Below are 27,633 nucleotides of genomic sequence, written 5' to 3' on the forward strand. Positions count from 1 at the left end.
ACCGGACACAAACACAACACCTGACTGTAGCTAGACTGACAGGCTATGAGCCAACGTTATTTCAACCACACATAGAGATCAGACGATGCAACATACTGAATCCTGCTACCCTTTTGCCCTCCAGTACAGAAAGCGTTTCACCACACGACTGTGTTGAAGTAATACATACCGTGACTAAACCAAGACAAGACTTGACAGACGTTGCACTCCCAGACCCCGACCTAACACTATAAGTTGACGGCTCATGCATGAGGACAGGGGCGGGAGAATTAGTGGCAGCATATGCAGTGACTACTGATACTGTAATAATAGAGACTAAAAGAATAGACATATTGTCAGCACAAGCAGCAGAGCTCATCGCCCTGACACAAGCGTGCATAAGAGCTAAGCACCTGAGAGTAAACATTTACACCGATTCTGTGGCGAGAAAGAGGTTTCTTGACCTCTCATGGGGCCAAGATACAGCATGGCCCCCATATTCAAGCCCTACTGGAAGCAATACATTTACCAACAGCCATAGCTATCCTAAAATGTAAAGCACATACTAGAGCCACAGATACCATTTCCCAAGGCAATGATCTGGCAGACCGAACTGCTAAACAGACAGCTCAGACCCCACTAGACATGACAAAGTTACAGGTTCAATAAGTGTCCAAAGCCATGACAGTTAGGGATCCTTCCAAGGATGTACAAGACATACAGACACATGCTACTGTAGACGAATTAAAGAAATGATCGGAACAAGGAGGGGTACTGACTGATCAGGGTTGGATGACAAAGGGCAAATCCACATGGTTTCTTTCTGATTCAATGGTACAAATAATCATAAATACCGCACATAGTCCTGCACACTTAGGAGAGAAAGCAATGATAGATAGCTTACAGAATATATGGTTCAACAAGCACCTGCGTGCAGCAGCGAAACAAAAGGTCAGAACATGTATGATCTGTTGCCAATTCAATGCAGGTAAAGGCATTCCGATGGAACAAGGTGGATTCCATCCACCTGACCACCCTTTTGAAGTGCTCCAAATGGATTATATCCAAATAAACAGATGTAGAGGTTACAAATATGTCCTGGTACTAATGAAGCAGGTGTCCCTTCTGTTAGGGTATACCTGGAAATTCCATTGTGTGCGACATCCTGAAGCAGCAGGCCTTGTAGAAAGACATAAACAGACATTAAAAATTTGCGCAGACAAAGGTGTAGATTGGATGGTAGCCCTGCCGGTTGCCCTCTTTTACATGCGAATGGTAGCTCATTCTAGAACAGGCTTATCTCCCTAAGAAGTGGTCTTTGGTAGACCACCAAATATGTGGGGCACTCCAATGCCTAAAAGATTACTGATGTTAATAGTAACATGCTGACAGATTACCTGGCTTCCTTGATGTCTGCACTACTCTCTTGTTGTTCGCAGGTTGCTGCCGCCTTCCCTGACAACACCCAGGTCAAAGAATACTCCATCGCTCCTGGATGAAAGGCGCCAAAGTCAGTGCTCTGGACCACGGGGACGGCCGTTAAAGTCAAAGTGCACCTTCACCACTCTTTTACAAAGGAAAAAGACTTTGAACTTGGATTTTGGATTTTGAACACCATTTTCTAGAGGAGACTCCCCAGAAGTTTCCACAAAGCTAAACTTTGATCTAAGAAGTCAGAACCCGTTTGATCAATTAAGTCCACTAGGTGGTGAAGCGGTTGAACATGTATTCTGGCTCGCATAAGATCTTGGACAATAACATAAAGCAAAAATAAGAGAGCAAGATAAGAAGCAAATAGATGTATAGTGACTGTAATTTTTCAATCTCTTCTGTGCATCACGATAATATGTATCAGCTTAATACTACATGCTATTTTTCCTCCTATTGCCTCACTCTTATACTCCTCCACTAATGATACCATAAAGCACACATTTAGTGATCTGCCATCCTATGAGCTATCATATCGACTTGCCTTACGCAACAATACCTTTATTCAGATGCTGCACCATTCACATCAGACTAGCAATACTACAGACTGCTGGGTCTGTGGCCGACTCCCCCCCTATCAGAACTATAAGGGAGTTTTGCCCCTCTTTCTCTATCCGTTCACACACAATGGCTCCTGTGGAGCATGGTTTAGTTTGATTAATTCCCTAGATTCGAATTCCGCAGTTTATCAAGACAACTGGGTATGGGGAAACCTGAACTTAGTTTTGCTTAAAGTCTGCTACCCTAACAAGGAGGGACTTCCCAAAAGAACAGGAACTGATCTAAGAAATGAAGTATATGGATTAGGTAATTTTACACTTAACCTCATGATCCTGAACGTTGAATCTGAAGCTACACCAATCTTGCCCGCCATGTCCGTATTCCCAGTAAAAGGGGAATTATGTATAAGAAAGAATGGCTCCATACACATGGGCCATAGTAAATGCACCACTGTAATAAAATTCAGTGATCAAGGCAAGTCTACATTTAGAGCTTCTCGTCATTCCTACTTTATATGTGGCCAGACCGCATATATACGCCTACCTCTAGATTGGGATGGTACCTGTTACATAGCATTCCTCCTACCACCTGTTTTCCTAGCTCCTCCTGATTATCATAGAAATACTCATTTAGTACACAATAGACAGCAGAGAGATCTCCCAATTGTCGATTACACTGAAACAGCATGGGAAAAATACACAGATTTCAATAAAGGTTTCTTTCCCTATATAGGTACAGTTACCAATAGTAAGCTGATACGTAGATTAACCAGAACCCTTGAAGCAGTAGTGAACTAAACTATTTCCGCCTTAGGCAATTTAACAGAAGAGCAGTCTGCTATGCGGATTGTTGTGCTTCAAAATAGTCTTGTCCTTGACGTTATCCTGGCCGATAGGGGCGGAGCTTGTAGGGTCATCAAATCAAGCTGTTGCATTTTTCATACCAGAAAATTCGCCATCTGTATATAAAGCCATAACTCGCCTTCATAAGATTGTAAGCCAGATACACCAGAATCCAGGCACCTGGACTTGGTCCGGTTGGTTTTGGAGTATATTATCTACCTTTGGATGGAGGGTCCTATCCTTCCTAGGTATTGGCTTTCTCATACTATTCAGTTGCTGCTTATGCCTACAATGTGGACCAGCGATTTGTGGTCTGTGTGCCACATCGTGTATTCCACCACCAAGATTTCATTCATCCCGGAAGAAAAAAGAAGAACAAATGATGTTATATGAACAGATCAACGGATTGATGAAGATTGATATCTCTTAACGGGCAAGTAGGGGACAAGGAGGGAATGTGGAAATATGGATTTTTATGATCAGTTATGTCCCCTATCTTGGACCCCAACGGTTTCATGTATAAATCACAAGTACATGTATGTTCCCTCCAGTTCCAGTTATGAAGACGCAAACACTTGTGCGTCCACCGTCAACATGTCCTCTTTCAGATCCGCCATGAATGGGCCGGATATTCTATTTCTAAGTATGAAAGGCCACCGGCTTTATATGGTTCATTTATCCCATTTTTCAGTCCAGGCGAGTAGGCCCTGATTCTGTCATCAAGCCTTTTCCTGCCTTCTGCCTCTGAAAGCTCCAGTCTGAGCTCGCATCTGTATCCATGAACTTTGTCCTACTCCCTGCGCGGCTAACGATGCCTGACTCGACCTGTCTGCTTGCCAAGAACTGTATTTCACCTTGTGATTATCTGCTCCGCTCCCTATCCAATGCATTCCTGTCTAGTAGTTTAAGTAAACATTCTTCCAGCTACCGAGCAAAAGGCCCGGCTTCTCTGTCCTCATGCAAGTAATTCATAGCCCTGTTACCATGGAATATTCCTACCCCCTCGCATTTAGTGTAGACACTTAGACGCTTGTACACGCACTCACAGTCAGTATAGAATAGATTTTGTTCGAGAGACCTTTCTTTTTGGATAACACAGTTCTTTAAACATAGGATATTAGATATGATTTGGGATTAGGTTGACATAACCCCAGACTTTTGTCTCCACATGTAGAGCTAAATGTCAAGTCCCTTTCTCCCTCTAGTTGCACGTCTATCACACGTCATGCGACTGCGCACGCATCTCTGCCAAATATTTCTGCTGACATTGCAGGATACTCCAGGTATCCACCCACACATGACAAATTACCCATTATCATCAAGTGGACGCCCACATGGACGCCCACCTTCACGCCTACTTACACGCCCACATGCTCTTATCTCATTCTCTCTTGCTCTTTTGCTTACGTACAATTGAGAAATGTATGTATACTGTACTCTGTGAATAATGTTTTGAGAATATTGAGAATACTTTTGAGCCTCTTTCCAGATCCAATTTTGGTGATGGAAATATTCTCCCTTTGACTCGAGTTATTGGAATAAATCCCTTTATGAACCTGATACCACAGACTCAGCCTCTTGCTTTATGCATGATCTTATTTATATTTTAAAAGTCTGAGAGCGTAATATTTTATTTACCACAACGGGAGAGACTCCATCTTTCTTTCTGCTCCGGCAGCTTGGGATGCTTCTAGGTCAAAAGTAATGTTTTAGTTATGAGGTGTTATTCGCTTGGAGAGAACCGGTTCAGGCCGGCCCTTATCGAAGGATTGTATTTTTCTTCATGCCGAAGACACTACATCAGGCCGGCCGGCTGGGAACGTGTCCTTGGTACGGGGAGGTACAAGAATTTGGTGGGCGGCAGGTTACGGGCCGGAATTTTCCATGAGGAAATGCACCTCTATATTAGTGAAAGTCTGAGGCAGTTACATGTTCAGTCCGTAGGCGGCATCTAGCCGTTAGCAGTAAAGCTACTACTTATTCCAGGGAAGACAGACACCATCTTGAAGGCGGAGCAGAACCGAGAGACAGATGCTTTCCTAGCAGAATAGCCAGAGAGGAGAGAGTAGCCGATAAGGAAGAGGTCCCAGTGACTCGGAGAAGGGTGATTCCAGGCGAGCCGAGGCACAGACGAGAAGGGAACCTAGATGACCACTGAGTGCAGGCTACATACTACTAAGGTGATGTCGACCCTTTCTTATTAGAGTGTACAACTTAATCTTTCACTTTTCTTTGCAAGTTATGTGTTATATCGTAATGTTATGTGATTGTGTATGTAATGAGTAATAAAGTATCCAGTTTGTAGTGAACCGACATGTGCTGCGTGTTCTTGTGTAAGAGGGTAGCCTATTCTTCTAGTCAGCTGCAGCTACATGAACAGATGTTAACCCTGATCAGGTAAGTGGTAACTGAATAAGGGAAAGAGGAGCCCCTCGAACCTGAGAACAGGCTATGCTCGAACTGGCAATCCTTGTGTGATCTGATGAATAGTGAGACTGATTCCCTTTTTGTATGTTATGGTGATCATAGGATGAACTGTGAGACTGCCGTCTAGGTAGAGAGGTCTGGATTCGTAGGGGATCGCGAGGCCGCCGATTGTGCTGAGACTGCCGTCTGGGCAGAGAGGTCTGGGTTCGTATGGGACCGCGAGGCCGCCACTTGTGATACTGTCGTATGGGCAGAGAGGTCTGGATTCGTAGGGGATCGCGAGGCCGCCACTTGTGATACTGTCGTATGGGCAGAGAGGTCTGGATTCGTAGGGGATCGCGAGGCCGCCGACTGTGCTGAGACTGCCGTCTGGGTAGAGAGGTCTGGGTTCGTATGGGACCGCGAGGCCGCCACTTGTGATACTGTCGTATGGGCAGAGAGGTCTGGATTCGTATGGGACCGCGAGGCCGCCACTTGTGATACTGTCGTATGGGCAGAGAGGTCTGGATCCGGATGGGATCGCGAGGCCGCCACTTGTGATCTGAGACTGCCGTCTGGGTAGAGAGGTCTGGGTTCGTATGGGACCGCGAGGCCGCCACTTGTGATACTGTCGTATGGGCAGAGAGGTCTGGGTTCGTATGGGACCGCGAGGCCGCCACTTGTGATACTGTTGTATGGGCAGAGAGGTCTGGATCCGTATGGGATCGCGAGGCCGCCGATTGTGAGGTCTTGGTATGCATAGTAGGAATCCCCTGTCCTTAGGTGATAGATATATGTGGTTGCAGGATTGTAAATAGGTTCTAGGGAGGGGGTAACGTTCTGGCTGGGTTAGTGAGGCTCTGATGAGCGGGTTCTATCTGATCCGAAAACCCAAGCAGAACACCCCTCTACAGTGACTAAACGGCCATGTTCTCAAGGAGTTACAGAAGAATTTTAAAACTCTGCAATTTTGTGAAAAGTGATCAAAGATATGAGACAGCATGAGGAGGGAAGCCCAGTGCAGTGTTTCGAGTGTTCCATTGCTACTTGCTACCAGTTGTACACTGCAGTGGTGTGAACATTGGTGAGGGATCTTATCTAGGTTCAAGGAGATAAGAAGAACTGGGTGCTCTTAAAAGCCTGCATACCTCATTTGAAAGACAAGATACGTTACTCCACCTTAGGTGGAAACATGATGGTCCTTTTACACTCTGTTGAGAGTTTCCAGAGAGTGCTTAGAGTGTCTCTGCATGCTAAATGATCAGTGCTTTAGGGCTCTCGCTTGCTCATTCTCTGTGGTCTGTGTCCTAAGGCCCTAGCCTGAGAACATGAGGTGTTTGCAATTAAAAGAGATTTCTGTGCTACAGAGGTGGATGCAGAACTTGGGTAGACAGTAACGCCTAATGTGATTCCAAAGGGAGGAAATACGTTTTTCACGAGTTTAGATCAGTCAGGTCTTTCCTGCTTGAGGTGGAAGAGATACAGCTGTGATTATTTTATTTATAGTGAGAAGATAATAAGATAATGTCCCAACATTTTGTACAGATCTGATTGGGACTGGATGGGTGATCAATTTTTTGAACACATCAAAGCCTGGAAAAGTTAGAAATGCGAATATTGAACAAAAGTGAGCCATGAGCTTTAAAAGCAAAGTGGTAAGTGTGCAGAAGTATCTATGAATTCAAAACATGGAAAGATGCACGGATACTAAAAACCTTTGCATGTGACTATTCATTAACAAGCAGGTACACATTGAGCTGCCTTTAATAAATATATAGAAATATTCCTCAGTTTGGAAGACCATATCCTATTGAAATGGGGCATTATCAATAATGGTGAAAGCATAATTTGAATTAATATATGATCAGGTGAAAGTGAAGGGTCAATGGTGAACGAATTATGCAACACACTAAATACATTCCTTAAGGCAGAATTATACTGTGGTGTAAGATAGCAGTATGACATAAAAGATTTCACCACTAGTGAGTCAACATGGTACAGTGTGTCTTCTAAGTTTATGATTAAGCCACAGTTATATATTGATGGCCATTTTGGATTGGGACACCATAGTCAACTATCACTGTGGACAATAAACAATAGTAGTCAATTGAGAGCCCAGACTTAATCCAGATCTTGCCTCAATCTCGGGAGAGAGTTATCCAAAAATGTATTATGTGACTTTCAAAATCGCCTTCAAGTTTATAACCCACTAGTACTGTACTGCTTTTTGTCACGAGAGACATGGTCTCATCCATCAACACCTTGGGAGTAAGCCTCATGCAGACACCATGTAGATATAAATCGTAGCCATGTTGTAATTGTAAAAAAAACATTAGTTTCTGACATGTTAAACATTTTTTTGATGGTGATACTCTAAAGCTTGTAAAACACATTATGAAATGAGACTGACTTGGAAGCAGTGTCAGGGAGGCCCGATAGCATTGGTGTAAGGTACACCAAGTGCTCTAAGAGGTAAATTAGTGGTCCAGTGGCAGGAGAAGGTGGCTTCTGTGTGCTTCTATTGATCAATGTGGGGCCTTTCAGGAGCGGTATAGGCCTCCAGAACTGGAATCAGAAGCTTGGCTCGGGCTTCTGCTCTGGTGGCATCTTTTGTTCCATCTTGACCTGCTGATGTCCCCCACATGGGGGTGTTGAATCCCAGACAGTGCATAAAACTAAAAAGTACTTCCTTACGCTGATCCGAAACGTGGTTAACTCTTCTATCAGGCAGTGGCTTAAAAACCATAACCCAAATCAACAGTTAGCAAGAAGAGGCTAACCCAAAGTCCCTCTCTTTATATGTCAAACATGTCACTTCCAAATGCAGAATGAAAACATAGACATGCCTAATCTCGACATACAAAAATTTGTAGCTACTTGTCTGGATACTGTGAGCCTGATTCACAAAGTTAAACTTACATTTTTGTGTAAATGTTCTATTTTTTGATATTCCAAAACAGAGTTTAATTTTACTAATATTTTACAATTTTTTGGTATTCATGAACTGCAACTTTAGGTTTACCTACAGTAATTTTACAACTGCAGAGACTGCACAGAAAAATATGGAAGAGGCCTATATTTTTATGAGCAGTCTTTACAGTCGTAAAGTTACTGTTAGTAAAATTAATCTTGCAGTTCGGAAATACCCAAAAAATAGTAAAAAACCTACACAAAAGTGTAAGTTTACCTTTGTGAAAAAAGCCCTTTGTATGTTCTTGGTGAATGGCCACTGTATGTTTGTCTGGCAAGTATTTGATGGTATTGTGTAATGTTTTGTTAAATGCTGTGATGTGATGTATGATCATAGGCTTTATGGATAATTATTCCTGTTTGTATAATGTTTGTCCTCAGGAGAAGTTTGATAGACTATAGGTATGGCTTATATATAAAATACCAGAAGTTCTTCCTTACATCAAACCTATTTTACATTCACACTAACTCACACTAACTCGAATATACCACTTCGAAACTTAAAGCTAAAAAGGCTCTCTTCTAACTAGACCCAACCAAGAATCAACACCACAACTGATAATATCAAACTGTGGTTACTTCAGTTTGAACGATGGCCTTCCCAGATCTAAGCAAGGGGGCCCATATTCAAAACAGCCATAGCTATACAAATGCGAATAACATATGGAAGGTGATGAGTACTTACGCTGTGGACTAAAATCCTTGCATTTATAGTGTCAATTTTTATGAGTTTACAATGCTACTTTCAAAGTGCACAACATACCATGTACCAACCACCCTTGGATTACTTAGATTTTGCTCACCTTAAGTTTAATGTGTTTCATGAGGCCAAAGTGATCCGCATACAGCTTGAAGTACTCCACACACTTGGAGTTGTGGAGGAAGTTGGGAAAGTGGGCGGGCATGAGGAAGTCGCTGTAGCACGACATCTCCTTGGAGGTGTTCATTACCAGTGACTGGTAGATGCTGGCTAGTCCCTCCATGACTTCTTCCTGCAACCATAATGGAGACAAGCATCAAGTACGCTCAGAAATGTGTATCGGCCAGTCCGCAAAAAGTGACTGTTACAAGTAAAAATTAACTACTGGGACATGGGAGATTAAAGATCTAGGTTGTGAAGGACTCTATATGCTTACAATAACCAACATTGGCAAAAACAATAGATCTAGCGTTGACTGCCATTCTTTTGACTTTGTCAATGGTTGCTTTATCATGGTTTTTGCAAACCTTTATTGTTGTAGAAGCTGCTGGGTTCTTGTCAATTTGAAAAAAATGTAAACATTGGCAAAACACCAGACTGTGTTTTGGTCTCAAAAAGTACACATAGCCCTAGAAGTCCCTTGCATTGAAGGGAAATACTTTGTGTGCTAATGTACTCCTTGTTAAAGGGCAGAATGTCATCACTCAAAGTGAAGTTAGCCAGCGACTTAAGTGGTGCATGCTGTAATGGGCAGAATTAAAACTGTGCATGAAGTGTGGATAACACAAAAACAGACCAATAATTAAGAGGACAGATTAAAAGCACCCTGTCAGTAAGAAAGTATATTATCCATTGAATTTTTTTATAAAATCTTAAGATCTTGGCTAACATCAGACCTAAAATGATAGTGAGCCCCCAAGCTGGCCCAGGTGTGCACATATACATATTTGGTAGATGTATACATTGCTTGTTTTTCCTGGTTCAGCACAACTAATGAAAAAAATTGCAATAATTTTCCTATGAAATACCCCCAACATCTGCCGACCTACGTCAGTGTAAAATGTGTCTAGCTGTTCACCTCGACTTCACAATCCTGCCTCATGTGGCCAACATCAGAATGCACAACAACCAACGGTATTCACCCCCATCAACTTGTATGAGTACCTTTCTCACTGGGCATTCTTCTGGTCTGATTAGAAGAGGTATAACCCTTTAAGGTCAAGGAAGGCCTTGAACTTTCACATTTTTGAACTTTTAACTGTGCCAGCAGTTCACCCTTGTATCATATGTCCCGATATGGAAAAAGTGTCTACCTGGAAGACTATACAAGTAGTCAAAATAAAATAAACATTTGAAGCCTTCATTTCTGTCCATAGTGCAAGTACATGGCCTAGACAGTTGCAAGGGAATGATATTGAATGATTCAATGTCTATCAACTTAATATACATCTGCCCTGCATTTCATTGTTGTCCCAACCCTTATATTGCCCTCTCCTGGTGAAGGCACAAATGAATGCCGTCTCCAGTTACAAATCAACTGTGGGCATGTCTTCATTAGGTCTTGCATAGAGTTGCAGCGCAACGAGCTGTTCGCTTTGCGAGACATGCAGTATACAGTATATTGGAGGGAAGCTCCGCCCACTTTCCATCCATGTTTTTCATTGGCTTAAATCAGAAATGCTGTATTCTGATTTGTTTTCGGCTTGTTTGTCCCTCCTCGTGACGGCCATGCCGTAATTTTTCTTCTTCCATGGCTATCGGCCCCTTTACTTTACAAACTCTTTTGTTCCTCTGCCCCCCCTTCCCTCCTGCAGTCTGTAACTTCGCTGCCCACCACCACCCCCCCTCTCCCGATCATGCCTTCTTGGACGCACGCACTTTTGTTTATAATGCAATACGGCTCGTGTAATACGAGTCCTATTGCATTTATAAATGCTTGTTTTCTCATAGTATTGGCTGGCTGAGTCTTGCACTTTATTTTGCATGACCTGTCCAGACGGCTATGTTACGCATGCATCGTCCAGCAGCCCCTAACAGACATTCCAGCGCATGAAGAGGAAGGTGTTTACCAGGACCCAGGCAGCCGCTAGCAGAGCCGGAAGAGAAGCACGCTGCGCCTGAACACTCACATCTGCAGCCTCTTCAGCAGCGCCAGGGGTCTTATAGTGACACCTGTGGTGGAGGTACAGGTGACCCATCCTGCTCTAGGGGCTCCTGGTGGCCCTCGTACATGAACTGCAGCAGCTGGCCGAAGGCGGCGGCCGTGACAATGTCGCTGTTGAGGTGCACTATGTCCCGGGCGGCGGTGCTTGGCTGCTCGTGGTAGAAGAGGTGGAAATACATGCTGCATGAGGCCAACACGGCCCAGTGCGCCCTGAAGCGGGCTTTGCCCACCAGCATGGTACAGTCGCACAGGAAGCCCTGCAGTCGCTGCTGGCTCAGGCACTGTAGCAGGCAACGGCCGTGCTCCAGGAACAGGACACATTTGAAGCGCACTAAGAACAGCAGCCTTGACAACGCGGAACGCGGAACAACTTTTTCCAAGTATGCACCAATAACATTTACAGTTTCACATTGTGCTGCCCGTTTGTAATTGTTAATGAGCCCTGCCATCGCTAGACACCTGCCGGGAACAGGAAAAACTAGATTTTTGAGTCAACAGAAGCGTCTAAGGAAGGGGAACACTTCAAAAAGCTTTGTTAATTGCGCACTTCTTGAAGATAAAAAAAAAACATGCATTTGCAATGCAATAGGTCTCGCATTTGCGAGAGTTTAAGCTATTGGCATTGTAAATGGCAAAGCCTTTTATTTATGTTTATGTTTTTTTAACCAACACGCAAATAAAAGGCACTTTCAATTGTAATGGCAATATCTCAAATTCTTGCAAATGTGAGACCTATTGCATTGTAAATGCTTGCTCAGCGCATGTGCATATATTTCAAAACAAATAATGATCAAATGGGCGCCGTGCAATAACATCATGTGCGGCGCCCGTGCATGTCAAATTAAGCGGACGCCGTGCTCATGCGCAGCGCCCGTGCATATATTTTTACAAAATATCGATCAATTGGGTGCAGGCAGCAGCAGTGCAAGCTTCAATCATATAGAGAACTGCAGAAGCACAGCCATCAGCAGAACAAGCTCCCATTATATAAACTGCAGAAGCACAGCCAGCAGTAGAACAAGCTCCCATTACATAAACTGCAGAAGCACAGCCAGCAGCAGAACAAGCTCCCATTACATAAACTGCAGAAGCACAGCCAGCAGCAGAACAAGCTCCCATTACATAAACTGCAGAAGCAGAGCCAGCAGCAGTGCAAGCTTGAAGCACACAGAGAACAGCGGTAGCATAGCCAGCAGCAGTACAAACTCCCATCCCATACATTACTGCAGAAGCACAGCCAGCAGCAGTGCATGACGTCCTCATGCAGAAATGGCACACAGCAGCAGTTCGCGCTTCCATAGCACACATGATGTACAGCAAGGCCAGCAGCCGTGAAATATTCCTTCTCATACACAGAAGGGGTAAAGCACAGGCAGCTTCAATGCAAGTTTCCTCATTCCATTTATGTAGCACTACTCTCCCCTCACTTAACGCTAAGGCACCTATAAAGCATGTTTAACATCATCAATCCTAACTTCACCCTACAGAAAGCGGCACGTCACAGGCAGCAACCATGCAAGCGCCTCTGTCACAACAAACTGGCAGAGCATAACCCACAGCAATTGAAAACTGTCTGAGATACGTGGAAAAGTTACACATAACTTTGCAGCGACTTAGCACAGCTTAGAGGCTTAAGCTCTCAAGGGACACAAATTCGTTTACCAGTACGATGGACTTAACTTTTTTAGTCCAAAGATAGCCGAGTTGAGTCTGCAAGACGATAATAGCGCATAGAAACTCAACACTGGTGATGGTGAGCTAGTTAAGAAGAATTATTGTTACTTAACACACTATGGCAGCTCACAATGTGTAGAGCTCTCCCCCTTCCGTGCTCGAACTCACCTTCAACCCTTGCCTACTCCCAGAAAATACAGAACCAGCTATCCCTTCCCTCCCCTTTACTGCTCACGCCTGGAGCCTTTCACAGGAAGCTTGGGGTGCAGACACTGGACAAAAGTTTAAAGTACTTACTGCAGCCTCCAACGTCCCTCACCCTCCAGAGGGAGTTATCGGCTGCGCACATCACAGCAGAAGCCCTCACTCTACGGGCGAGCGTTGCCCCCACCACGTCTAAAGGGGTGAAAATGCCTAGAGCGGTGCTTAGCAAGAGTTAACAAATAGAAAAGTAAGCTCTGGATATTGCGCAAAGGCAGCTGCTTGTTTACATTTGCATCGCGCTTTCACTTTAAGTGAAAGCGTGATGCAAAAATAAACAAGCTGTCGCCATTGCGGAAAGGCTGGTGTCCGAGGTGCACTACAGGCAACAGCAGCATCGAGAAGCGAAACTAGTAACTTCCGAGACACAAAGAAATAGGAGATGTGTGGCAGCAAAAAATATTGACACAGAGAAGGGACTAGCTATCAAGGGGCATGGGGTAGTTTAAGAACTAGATCGCTGACTTATCTGCATTAAAGTCCCAAAGCAGGCGCCGTGATAATGACATACAGAAAGCGGAATGTAATTCTCTAACCACCCAGAAAGAGACTTTCTATTTTCTTAAGGACACGGAGACGAGGATTTTATGTCAAGTAACGTATAAGATGTTAAGAAAAACAAAGTAAGAAAAAGCAGCTACGCAAGCCATGCACACCTTGGAAGGACGCCCAAAGATGCAGAAATCCTACTAAAACAAGCCTGTTACTGTATGAAGAGCATTCTCACAGCACCCAATCAGAGACTGGCGCGTGCAAGGCAGCGTGACGAAGCTTCTGATAAGAAACTTTGTCACAACAGCTGTAATGCAGCCGAGCCAGTCCGGATGGGCCAGCCTAAAAAGTCAAAGGGAGGTGACACAGAAGCCTCATTTTCAATGGGAATCCACCGTTTACCATAAATGATGACGCTGCTCAATAAAAACGAGGGGCGGGGCTTCAAGCCCCCTTCTGAAATATACTCACCAACAATATGTTTTGCAGATGCGAGCAGTGCATGCGCGCTGCAACGCAGGTCTGCGAGACCTAAAAACACCACACACACATGGGAGTGACGAAGTAGTTATGGAAATTGCTGGCAACCAAACACTATGTTTAAAATTGTTTACTGTCTAGTGCCACTCCCCCTTCAACATTTCCAAAGTAAAAAGCAAATTCGCATTACATATAAAGCCTCATACAATGTTATATATGCGCTTCTAATTAATGACCCACTTCGCTACAAATCTGATCAAAATATACTATTTAGGGGAGGAGCCTAGCGCGCAACCAAGATGGCCGCGTAGGTGCGAGGCTCCCGAGGACCTCCGCAACCTCCTACATTTATCCTGAATTCATCCTGCCTCGATTGAGGGGACTGTGTTGGTGAGCCTGAGCTGAGGTGGTACCCGTTTTCCGTTCTCGGATCGGACCTCGGGTGCCGGAGTGAGCACCGATTGAAGTTTGCGGCCTTCTTCTCGCCGAACCCCGGATTTGCGTTGGGGGGTGACCCAGTGGCAAAGTAAACAACAACGGCGGGCCGGGCCGGGCCTGGCGAGTCGCGTACCCCGCACTTTCGCTTTCGCTTTCGCACCGTCTCTGCAAGTGAGATCGCGGAGCCTTTTGTGTTGGTGTGGCCTCGCTGGGGGACCCTGCCTGCCTGCCGGCTGTGACCCACCCCGCCGATCTGGGGTGGCCCCCCCGGAGCTCGTGGCCCTGATTGCCTGCCCTCTACGGCGTTGCTTGTGCGATTGTGGGACCAGCGGCGATGGCCGCGAAACAAGATGGGGATCGGTCAAAGACCAAGTCGACCCGGCGTGGCACCGTCCATCAGGCCAACAGCATGGACCGCTATACCCTCCAGAGGGGATCTCCCGGCGGAGCGCACAAGTCCCCTGAGGGCCCTTCCGATGCCCCGGACTTGCCCACGGATCTGACTCTCCACGACGTCATGGGCGCCATTTCCGAGATGAAGGCCTCGGTGGGCCAGCGGTTCGACACCCTGGCACAGAAGATCGACGCGGTCCTTGTGGATGTTGGCCTGGTGAGGGCCGATCTTTCCAAGACCAACGATCGAGTTGATTCTTTGGCCCAAACCGCATCGGGCCTTACGACTGAGGTGGCAGCACTACAACTGGAGGTACGCCGGCTTAGTCAGGCGAGCGCACTTATGGATCGGCGCCTTGAGGATTCCGAGAGTCGGGCCCGGAGGAATAACATCCGCATCATCGGAGTACCCGAGGGACGGGAGGAAGCGGCGGCGGATCTATTTGTGGAGGACCTGATCGCTACCCATCTCCAGCCTCGGGGACTGAGTAAATTTTTTGCCGTGGAGAGGGCCCACAGGGTTCCCGGGGGAAGGCCGAAGGTCGGAGCCCCTCCGCGACCTCTCATTGCCCGGATTTTTAACTTTCGGGACAGAGACGCGATCCTGCAAGCTTCCAGACTACATGGGCCGGTTAAACTGGAAAATATGGAGGTGAACTTTTACCCTGATTTCACCCAAGCGGTCCAGAAGCAAAGACTGAGCTTCCTGGGCGTCAAACGCCGACTCCGGGACCTGAACTTAAAGTACGCCATGCTCTTCCCGGCCAAGCTGCGAGTGGAGGTGGATGGTCGCACGCACTTTTTTGATCGTCCCGAAGCGGCCGGGGACTGGCAGGACACTCTGTCTGGGGATCGTGATCGAGATGGCGGGGGGGGGGGCGGCGGGAGGAGACGGCCCACTGGATCGGGACTGAGGGGTCAATATTGGGCCTCACTCTGGACGAATACGATGCTACTTTCGATCAAGCGTCTGTCTTTGTACATTCCCCTCCCATGGAGGTTGTGTGGGGTCTAGAAGGGGTACTCTTTCCTCCTCTAGGGGGTCTAGCTAGTTTCATTCTATAGGGGCGACAGGCACACTGCAAGTTGGGGGGGCTGTCCGGGCTCATGCAGGGGTGCAGGGAGGGGGGAGTTTTGTTGGAGTGGGTGAGTTGGGGTGGGGTGTTGTTCGTTTACACCACAAGGCAAACGTATCATTGTGTTATCTCTACAGTGCTCTCTGGGGGACGAGTGATGACTTCTGTTTATGATGGGGGGTAGGGGACTGAGTTTGTTGTCCTGGAATGTTAATGGACTGGGGGACAGGATAAAACGAGGTGTGGTCCTGCAGTTCTTGAAGCGAATTTCGCCCGATATAGTTTTTCTGCAGGAGACGCACCTCATTGGCAACTCCTTTTGCGCTATGAATCGACGGGGCTACCGCCTTGTGGCCCATTCGGGCTTCACATCTGGTTCAAGGGGTGTGGGCATTATGGTTAAAAACTCGCTCCCGTTGGAGATTGATGAGGTGCGCCATGACGATAGGGGACGTTACACGGTTTTGGTGGGCAGAATGGAGGGCAGAGTGGTCGTTTTTGTGTCAGTATATGTCCCGCCGGGGCTGCAGACGACCACCTTTGCGGACCTGGGGCGCCTCCTCCTTGGCCTTCCGGAGGGGATTCTAGTGGTGGGGGGGGATTTTAATGCTGTAGTTTCCGGAACTGTGGATCGTCACCCCCCTAGGGATCTCCCCCGGGCCCAAGCGTGGTTATCTGGCCTCTTGGATACCCTGGGGCTGGTGGATTGTTGGCGTTTAAAACATCCCACGCAGCTACAGTACACCTTCCATTCAGGGGCTCATGGTAGTCTCTCACGGCTAGATTATGTCCTGGTCCCAGCGGCTTATGTGGGGAGGGTGGGAGAGGTGCGCCATTTGGCACGGGGTATTTCGGACCACTCCCCGCTCTTGTTGCACTTTGATATTTAGCCGAGGGGAGAGGGTAGAGTGGTCCCGATCAATCCCTGGTACCTGCGTGACCCCACCATTCGCGCAGAGCTGATTAAATCCCTTAAGCGCTATTTTGACGAGAATGTGGGGTCTGTGTCATCGGCGGTCTCACTGTGGGAGGCGTTCAAGACAGTACTCCGAGGAGAGGCCCTGTCCCTTATTTCCCACTCCCGGAGGCGCGAGCGGGAGGAGGTGACCCGTGTTGAAGCTGAGATAACCGAGTTGGAGGGTGATCTAGAATGTGGGGTGACGGATGACAAATTACATGTTCTCCAACTCAAGCAAGCGGCCTATAAGGCCCTCGTCACGGAGGCGGCCAGGGGCCTCAGTAGAGAGCAACAGGGGAGACTGTATGATGTGGGTGATAAGGCTGGTAAATTGATTGCGTGGCTGGATAAAAAAGAGAGAGCGAGTCGAGTTGTCCCGTTGATTGAGAAAACGAATGGTGTGTGTGTCACTGAACCGGAGGAAATTGTCTCCTGCTTCGCGGACTATTTCCGTGGGGTGTATTCCCCAGTGTCTTCCCGCTCTGAAGAGGATTCCCATGCCCTGCTCAGAGATATCGCGCTGCCTTCCCTTTCGGAGGAGGACAGAGTGTTGTTGGACGCCGCTCCAACCTCCGAAGAAATTGCCCTCGCCATACGCTCAGTCGCTTCCGGCAAGGCCATGGGTCCTAATGGTCTTCCCATCGAGTTGTATAAACTGCGACCGGATACGCTGGCGCCGCATCTCCGTGCTATGTTCCTTGCGTCCCACTCGGTGGGTTCCCTCCCGCTAGACCAGCGTCTGGCTACCATCGTGGTTATCCACAAGGAGGGGAGGCCACGGGACCGGGTCACATCCTATCGACCCATTTCGTTATTGAATGCGGAGCCCAAAATTCTCGCCAAGGTGTTGGCCAATCGGCTGGTCGGCGTGGTGTGTGACTTGGTCCACCTGGACCAATCCGGCTTTATTCCCCATCGTAACACAGCGCTTAACCTGCGGCGTTTGCATGGGGTGCTCGCACGTGTCCCGTTCATACGGGAGCCGGCCATCTTGGCATCCTTGGACGCCACTATGGCGTTTGACACACTTGAATGGCCATATAATTGGGCGACGCTCGCGAAATTTGGGTTTGGCCCAGGGTTTATCAGCTGGGTTAAATTGTTGTACTCTGGCCCACTGGCGCAGGTGGTTGTGAACGGTAGAGTGTCGGCTCCGTTTGAGTTGGGCAGGGGCACGCGGCAGGGCTGCCCGTTATCGCCGCTCCTTTTTGCGCTTGCCTTGGAGCCCCTGGCGGAGTGGCTACGGTGGGAACCTTCTATTCGTGGTCTCCGCTGGACCCCCGAGTATGAGGACCGCGTATCTCTATACGCTGACGATATTCTCCTGTACCTGGCTTCCCCACGTAAATCACTGATAGTACTGGTTGATGTATTGCATTCATTTGGTCGTAACTCCGGCCTTGTCATCAACTGGGCTAAATCGTGCGTGTATGTTCTCTCTGGGGAGGCTCCTATCCTTCCGCGTGGCTGTCCTATCCAGATCGCCCCGCAGGGATTTAGGTACCTGGGTATCTTCATCACCCTGGACGCGGAGGCCCGGTATGATCGAAACCTGCTTCCCCCCCTCCAGCGCCTGAAGGAGGATGTCGCGCGTTTGCCGCTCTCGCCGCTCGGCCGGGCGGCATTGTTTAAGATGATGTCGCTGCCGCGTTTCCTGTACGCTCTGCAGAATACAATGGACCTCGTCCCGGCGCGCTACTTCCGCTAGGTGGAGAGTTTGCAACGCCGCCTGTTCTGGGATGGGAGACCGCGTATCGCCCTGGCGAAGCTGACGCTCCCGTGGTATGACGGGGGGATTGCCCTCCCGGATATTAAACGGTATTATTGGGCCTCCCAGCTGGCTGCGATTAATCACGGCCTATACGGGCCCGCCCTAAACCCGGCCTTTGAAATGGATAAGATGCTACTGCCGGGTGGTGACTATAATCGAGCGCTCTACTCCAGCTCGCTCGACGTACGTCTGACGGGCCCCACGCGTGTCATGGTACGAGTGTGGCACGCGGCTAATGTAGCGATGGGGTGGAAGGATCGTTTGACCCGGGCATCACCACTGTACGCATCTGAGCAATTGGGCTCCCTGTGGACCTCGAAGGGCTTCGAGAAGTGGGACATGATAGGCATCAGCAGGGTGGGGGATCTCTGGACGAGGGGGGGATTCAAAACGTTCGAGATGCTGCAGACGGAATTCCAGTTGCAAGACAGGGAGTACTTTCGGTATATGCAGATCCGTCATGCACTATGCTCCACCTTCCCGGACGTTGCCTCCATCCCAGAGTACTCCCCTCTGGAGGATAGAGTGCTGGATGGACATGTACCGGAAAGCACGATCTCGTTAATCTATAAAAAACTGATTAATGACCGCTCGGGATTGCTGATTGATCTTCGCGAGGCTTGGGTTGCCGATGGATTGGAGCTGGACGACGAGGACTGGGTCTCTGCGGTGGCCTCCCCGAAAGAGGTGGCCATACCGGCCCGCCTTCGCTTCGTCCAGCTCAAGATACGCCATAGGGTCTACATAACGGGGCCAAGGCTATTGCGTATGGGCTATGCTGTGGACGGGTTGTGTAAGCGTGGGTGTGGTTCTTTGGGGACCTTTCTTCATATTTTGTGGGAATGCCCAGAGGTGGAGCGATTCTGGCGTGGTGTGCATGAGGTCCTGCGGGTGGTTACGCGTGTGCCGCTGCTGCCCGAAGCGAGGAGATGCCTGTTGAACGTGTGGGAACCAACCGACTATTCGGCGCCACAGACGTGGTGGGTGACTCTGGGATATATGGTGGCCAAGCGCGATATTGCTCAACTGTGGGGTTCCCAGAGGTCCCCGACTGTTTCGGCCTGGAAGGAAAATATGGACTGGTGCATGTTTCGGGAAAAGGTGGTGTATGTAGCGAGAGGTAAGCCTGGGACATGGGTGAAAGTATGGGGCCCCTGGAACGCCTACCGCGGGGGAATCTGTGCCCCGCCGTTATTGCCCGATCCATCGCCTGCCCCGTCCCCTTAGCCGGTTTAGCTCTCCGGTACCGGGCACTGAGTCCACCCAGTCCCTGTTCTGACCTCCCCCCCCTTGATACTCCTATGGATGGGTAGGGTCCTCCTTCTAGGGGAGCACATGCTGCTGTTTTCGATCGTGGGTTGCCTTGTGGTTTGATTTTGTTTGTTGTTATTTATGTTAAAAAGAAACCGTCATGTGGGGTCCGGATGGTGTGGCCATCAACGCGGCTAACTCCTGTACGTTTCCCTTTGCCGCAGCATGCGTTCTACTGTGTGTATCATATGCTCCTCTTGTTTGCTAGCGGCCGGCCTGAAGGTTGTAGGCCCATCTTTGTATATTCTTTGAACTTTGTAATAAACGGTTTCAAAAAAAAAAAATATATATATAATATTTAAATTGCATTGTTAGGGTTTCATTATCCACAAATGACCCATCTCATTATTAATATGAAAAAAAACAAATCACAACGGAACAAAAGTTTAACTTAAAATCAAATTGGATTGCATTCCCAAGTCGCTGGTACAAATGAAACTTCCCTTGTGCTTTAAAGCAAATCATTTGACAAACAAACCGTATCCACGTTTTGGGAGCGGGCGCTAAATGCGACATGACGAGTATTAACCCGGCACAGATTAACCATGGTACACATGCAGACACCAGGTCACCATGGAGATGAATATGATGGGGACGCTCTTCCTGACCTGCTGAAAAATACTTCTACCCTCGAGCTCGCCGTGAGGAGAACGGCTCGACACACGGGCTTACCTGATCGCCCTTTGCACCACGGACATCGCCACCACCATTGCCGTGAGGGGAACGGCTCCTGGAAACTCCAACTCCCAGAGTGCTTAGCCCCGGGCGCTCACTGCTGATGTCATCGCAGCGCCCGGGCTGCATTTAAGCCTCTCAAGCGCCCCGCGGCGCAGGACGCGCGCGGGCAGCGCCCGGGCGAAGCCCGGGCCAAGGGCGGGCCCGTCCTTGCCCATCGGGGTCCGGAGGAGGCTGGGCTGGGCAACCCCCCTGACATATGCTGTTGGACCTTCGAACCGTAAGTGCTGTGGTGTGGTCGTATGGATCTGGGATTTGACTGTTAGTCCTTGCTGGGTACTGGAGTTCGTTTACAACTTAATCTCACTTGTCTGTTAGCAGCCCTCGCAGCCCTCTTTGGACTTGTGCTAATCGACTGATCTGGATCTGGTTATACACTTTCATCCTGTGGCATAGGTCACGTAGTAAAAAAGTGGACATCCGATTGTGGGCTACAGAAAATCGGACTGGGCAATTTTTTTATTGTATTGTTTTTCCATAGGTCGCTGTTATTTTTAATTCTGCCTATTTTGTACTCTGTACTCTGTTTGTCACTCAGTTGTGGCCTTTTTTTTTTAAATGAGTAGGAGGGAAAATAAAAAACTGCCACAGGGGCTGGAGTAATGGGCACATTGGACCAATTCATCACTAGAGCGGCTTCTGTTTTGGAGAAAGAGATTGCCATTACAGAGCGTCGTCTCTCACTGGAACCCATGGCACGTAAAAGATCTTCCTTGGGCCCGTTAGCCACAGTTCACTCACCCACCCAGCCTGCTCCTACGGTTTTGCAGACGAGGTTTACGGATCCTCTGTCCGCCCAACCTTCCAGCTCTGGTAGTGAACTTGTTAATTCTGTTACTGCTCCTTCACCTGTCCATGTAGCCGCACGCAGTAAAGGGAAAAGAGTAACAACTAGAGCTGCTGTGGAAAATAGGCTCAAACCTACCATTATTACGACTGATTCCTCCACTAAAAGGAAAAGGGGGGGTGAGCCTCAAAGACCTCGTTCTGCCAAATTGCCGAGATTAAACATTCAAGCAAAGTCGGCGATCTCTGGCCAGGTCATTGAGTCTGCCCCCTCTACTTTTTCAACTATTCCTTCTAATCCAACAGATAATGCGGACTTTAGTCTTCTAGGCGGTGAGGTTATGTGGCGCAGGTTAGAGAACCTTATGTCTACTTTAATAACTCCTATTACCTATAGGCTACAAAAAATTGAGGAAAATGTATCTAAACTCCTCACACTAGGTAAACTTACAAATAAGGATCTCCCTGCCTTTGAAAGCCAATTTCCTTTTTTACTGCCCCCTTCAAATCCAATAGATACTAGGTTTGACACCCTCCTTCCATCTCAGCCTACAGTCGATCCTCCAAGCCAACCTACTGGGGTTTTTAATCCAATAGGGTTGGGTGCTGCCAAGTCCTCCTCTCCAACTCATAAGCTGATGCCCCAGCCTGGGACTTTGGTTAATTTGGCTAACACTTCAGGAGAATTTGCTCAAACATCTCTGCCTTCCTCTCAGGAGCATATTTTGACTCCAGTTGGTAAGCCAAATGGTCTCTCTCGTGCTAGTAGTACTGACAATACCAGTAACAACCGAAACAGGCCAAGCCTCTCACTCCAGCTCGATACAAAGACGGATAAGACCTTGCAAGGACAAAGGCTGAGTAGGGACTCTCTCCATTTACCGCCGGAAGCGGCTCCCTTAGTGGTCATTTTGAGTAATGTTCCCCAAAGTCAGAGTAGACGCCCTGAATCTACGGGGCAATTGTTGTACAAAACAAGACACTGGCTTAGTACTAAACTAAAGGGAGCAGGTTACTGGAACGAGGACATTCTTAACCACATGATTATGGCTAGACGTAGTACATGGGTTGGTCCCCGTTACAAGGACTTGAAAGGTGACTGTGTGACAATTAACTTTGATAATGTCTATTCTCCCAGATTGATACTTAACATCTTGGGTGGAGCCTCCAGGCTTAAGGCAGACTCAATATTAGTTTTACCCCTGGGGTTTTTTTATGACCAGAATTCTTGTCCATCTTTTCCATGTCACCCTCCTAATGAATCCGGCTTTCTTAGAGTTACCTCGAGGTGTGACCGTAGATTTGGAGAGACTCTTGTACAAAATAGGTTTGCCCCACTATCCGACCTAGAAGCCTGTGATTGACCGCTAATTATTAATTCACCATGTAGGGACCATATAGAGGAGTGTGTCAAAGGACCAAATTATTCCTCACCTCTCTTGGCAGTCCAGCAATTAGCCCCAGGCCGGGACTCCCCGTGTGTGCTACCGACTCCTTCTATTATAGAGCACTTGGTCTCTTGTGAGATGCCCCTAGGCTCAAACCCTCTTGCCCTGATGTCTTGGAATGTTGCTGGGCTATCTGCTAAACTTTGTTCTATTGAATGGTCAGATCTGGTAGATAGCCATGATTTTGTCGCATTCCAAGAGACTTGGTCAATGACCACTATCCACCGCCCGGGCTATCTGGCTTTTGCCAAAGTAGCAACTTCTAAAAGGCTGGGACGTCCTAGCGGTGGATTATTGATCTGGGTTAGGCAGCACTCATCCCTTCACATCAGAGAAATCCCAACGAATAGTGGAGACATTTTGGCTTTAAAAATTTTGAGGGATGGCCTAGTGCTGTTTACCTTGATCAACATTTACTCACGAGGTCAAGTGGGGGGCAGACAATCACCTACTATTCAGCACTTGGACTCCCTGTGTGATGATTTAGTTCACTCCAAATCCTTGGTGTTAGTGGGTGATTTTAACTGCACCTTTGAGCCCCTGGGCTACGAAGATGGCAGCCTAAGTGCGGAAGAGGACTCAACTTGGGGTATCCCACCTTTATCTCTTCCTCTCATTAAAAAGTGGAGTGAGGCGGCCCTTCAACTAAAAGGTTTCTCCCTGGGGCGGGGCCTTAGGGCTTTGAATGGTAGAACCTCTTCAGATCTGAATGGTAGCCACACTTTCTCGAATGGGAGGAGTGGCAGTAGGATAGATTACATCTTTGTTAGCCTGGATTTATGGCCCACGGTATTGGACATGATGGTTATTCCCAGACCAGAAAGTGACCACGATCCCTTATCAATGAGGCTGGCCTCAACGATTTTAGCGTATAACAACTCTGAGCGTGAGACGCTAATTGGTGATCTGGTAGTATCAAACGATTCTCGTCGTTTGAAGTGGGCTTGTATATCAGGCAACGACAGTATCCTAAGCAAATTTGGTATGCTAATCGAGGAAACTCTACTTAAACTTTCAGCCCTTAACCCCTTAGATGAATCTCTTCCAAATATAATGAGCGAACACGAGATTCTCTTTGCTAAGTTGAAGCTCTTACTAACTGGGAAAAAACAGAGAAATAAATCTTTTGTACGGAAGGCAGCTAAATGGTACGATAAAGAGTGCTCTGCAGCCTTTAATCGGCTCTCGATGGCCATTAAGTCTAAGGATATTGTTTTAATCAAAACCGTAAGGGTTGAGTACAAGAAGGCTCTCCTTAAAGCAAAAAAACGGTTTGATTTAGACAGATGGGAGGACCTGACGAAGGCAACCTATGAGAAGAACTGGACTCATTTTTGGCATTTAATTAAATGGGGCAGTGGAGTGGAAGTTGCCACCCCACATAATAATGTCCCTCCTGACAAATGGGTTTCCCATTATCAAGCTCAGTTCACTTCCCCACCCAGCCATGTATCTGGTTATAGTGAATTTGCAACTTCGCAGGTTCTAACTTTTGGCTTATCGGAAGTTGAGGCTTCAATAGATTCGGCACCAGCAGGTAGGGCACCAGGTCTGGATTGTATTCCGTCGGACCTTTTTAAACGCAATAGAACAAATTGGGCTAGGTATATTTGTATTCTGATTAATTCTATAGCTCGGGGCGCACCCTTACCTGCCTCTTGGCTAGGCGCTGAAATTGTTCCCGTTTTTAAAAAAGGGGATCGCTCCTGTCCTGGCAATTACAGACCTATCAGTTTAATTGACTCACTTCAAAAAATTGTCGCCCGGACAATATTAATGAGGGTTCACGACTGGTTAGATGAGTCTAGGGTGCTATCTGATTACCAAGCAGGCTTTAGGTCACATGTAAGCACCATCGATCAGGTGTTTAGATTTATTCTGATTTACTGGCGTACGGTCATTTTATCCGGGGGAACTCTGTATGCAGCATTTGTTGACCTAAAATCTGCTTTCGACTTAGTCCCCCGTAACAAAGTTTGGGATTCCCTTAAGGAAGCCGGCATGCCGACCCCTCTTTTACTCTTTATAATCAGACTCCATACTTCGAACTTTGCCCAAGTACGATGGGGTCAACAGGGCGAAACAACCGACAAATTCCCTGTAAACAGAGGTGTCAGGCAGGGATGCGTTTTAGCTCCCACCCTGTTCTCCCTTTACATAAATAGGGTTATATCCTACTATACAAATTATCCAACCGACGCCCCTACCTTAGATGGTTCCAGGGTCCCGCTTCTTATGTTTGCAGACGATACGCTGATTTTATCAAAAACTCAATCTGGTCTGCAGAAGGCCCTGGATCGCTTCATGGTGTTTTGCAATGATCATGACTTGGTAATCAACGTTGAAAAGACTAAGTATATGGTGATGCATAAACATAAAAAAAATCAAGAGCCAAGTGTCACTGGATGGCACCCTTCTAGAACAGACTGATACCTTCCCCTATCTGGGCATTACAATGAATCGGAAGTTATCTTGGAAGCCACAGATAGACTTATATGTCCTGAAACATAATCAGCTTGCTGGAGCTATTCTAAAAGAATTCAGAGCTTCCTTTATAAAATCGGTAGGACCCGCAATTGCTCTACACAAGGGGAAAGTTAGAGCATCAATAATATATGGAGCAGACATCTGGGGCTTTGATAACCTATCGCCTTTAGTTAAAGCACAAAACAAGTTCTTGCGCTCACTCACGTCCCTCCCACAATCTACCCCCATACTGCCCTTATTGTTAGACTTGGGGTGCAGGGCACTAAATGAGGAAGCCGAGTATAGACCTCTCTCCTACTGGAGAAGACTGTGGACCACCCCCGAGTTGCTGTCGTATGCCAATGCAATTTGGCACATTAAGAATCTCGACACGCTAAAGAGAATTCCTTGGCTTCAAAACATCAAAAAGGGCTTGACGGAAATGGGGCTGAGTCATTTATGGGTGGATCCTAGGGGCAATCAGTTTCCTAGCAAGCTAGAGTTTAAAACCCTATATTCGGATTTCAGGATAAGAAAACTGTGGTCTGACACGAACAGCAGCTCACTATCCGGTCTCTTTTTGGAACATAAACTTTTAGGTAGCTTTGAACCCTACTGGTATTTTGTTTCCAAAACAGGAGACTGTAAACTATACCACCAGTTTAGAGTGGGGTCTCTCCCGCTCAATTCCTTTAGTTATAAGTGGAAGGGCGGATCAGATAGTTCCTGCCCTTTCTGCTTAACTCAGGTCGAGTCTACTGCTCACGTCTTGTTTGTATGCCCAGCTTATGCTCTCCCTAGGAAAATCTGGCTTAAGCCGATCTGTTCTAATTTAAGTACCAGATCACATAAAACGGCTATGCGTCTTCTGAGAACTAATACTCGCGAGGACATAGTTGTTGCTCTAGCCAAGTTCCTCAGTTGGTCTTGGGCCATACGTAGGGTCCAGGTTATTAGGAACAATCCCTCATCGTTATTAGCTTTAGAACTCTAGATTCATCTAGCTCTGTTATACCTAGTCCTCTTTTTATTTTTCTACTAGACAATGAAAGATCTTTACTTTTTACATGGTTTTAGTATTACCTCTTGGGCTGGTCCCATTTGGAGGATTTTGTCGTATTCGTGTTTTATGTATACTCTCTTTTTTGTATTGTATCTTTCATGATGTAACAATCGAATAAAGATTTGTTGAAAAAAAAAAAGAATAAAGTAGCAACACGCAGCCAGTCCCACAACATCCTCAGAGAATGCACGGCTGCTTGTCTGCGAAAGGGGGGGGGGGGTGGGCTCTCACGGTTTTTGAGCACCGCTGTAGAGACGCAGCAAATTGTCCTTAAAAATAATCCTAATTCCGCACTAGGTGAACATGTAGTCAATTTCCCTACTTCTGACCGGCAACGTGTTTGCTGTTAAAGCCCTAAAAAATTTAGCATGAATTGTTCCCCAGAGCTTAACCCCCCCCCAGAGGCTGTGCATGCTCCTGGGATAACCCCCCGGGCAGACCTGGGGTGGCCGGAGCCTGGACTCTTGAGATGTGAACAGGGAGGGAAGAATAGCAAATGCGTGAGTGAGGGAGAGGGTGGGGGGTGCTAATTATACTGCAAGCTGGAGAGTCAGCTGCTCTTATTTCACTGCGATGGATATGATACCTCCAGCTGTGCTCATTTTTAATGCCATATGTTCATATGGTTCAGTGTGTGTCTTCTTGTGCTAATGTGTTTTGTGTACCTATTTTCGATGTTTGTGTGAGTTGTTCATGGAGGTCATCTGTGCGTGTCTATGTTTATGTTTGCTTTTTGGGTGGGCGGTTGTTGTGTCACTTGTGTATCTGCGTGGGTGGCTGGGTGTGGGACAGTGTATGATCTCATACAGGCTTAGAATCGGGTCACATTCGTGTAGACGGACCAGGGGGAGACTTCTGCGGGCAGAAGAAAGCGTGCTCCCCTTCTAAGGATACATTTGATGCTGCAGTAATTATGTGTAAACCCTGCTTCTAAGTATGCTTCCTTGAGAGAAAACTTTAAAACTTCCTCTCTGCTTTCAATATCACAACACGAACTCAAATAATAAAGTGTGGTCATCCTAAACAACACCATAGTTTAGAACTCGCGTGAGCACAGTGCATACTCTTAAGGCCAACTGCTCTAGAGTTTAGATTGTCGACTTTGGAAATGAACCATGCTCTGAGGAATAATGTTTTCTGTTTATTTCTGTCACGGGTTTCCCTTTTCTGCCAAATAAAAATAGATTAAATGTCACTCCCATTGCTACGAACGACACACGTTTGATCAAAA

At 47.2% G+C, this 27,633-nt stretch overlaps 1 protein-coding gene across 1 annotated transcript in view; it reads right to left on the minus strand.

Moving 5' to 3' along the window:
• The window catches only part of LOC146833783 (dimethylaniline monooxygenase [N-oxide-forming] 2-like), a 196,604-nt gene that overhangs the window by 144,707 nt on the left and 24,264 nt on the right, over positions 1-27,633 (minus strand). The window contains exon 3 of the mRNA XM_085601659.1: positions 8,990-9,178. Within this exon, the coding sequence (XP_085457785.1) occupies positions 8,990-9,178 (189 nt within the window). The remainder of the gene's footprint in view (positions 1-8,989; positions 9,179-27,633) is intronic.

The sequence above is a fragment of the Triturus cristatus genome, chromosome 4_2, assembly GCF_964204655.1.
Source record: "Triturus cristatus chromosome 4_2, aTriCri1.1, whole genome shotgun sequence".
Classification (NCBI taxonomy): Eukaryota; Metazoa; Chordata; class Amphibia; order Caudata; family Salamandridae; genus Triturus; species Triturus cristatus.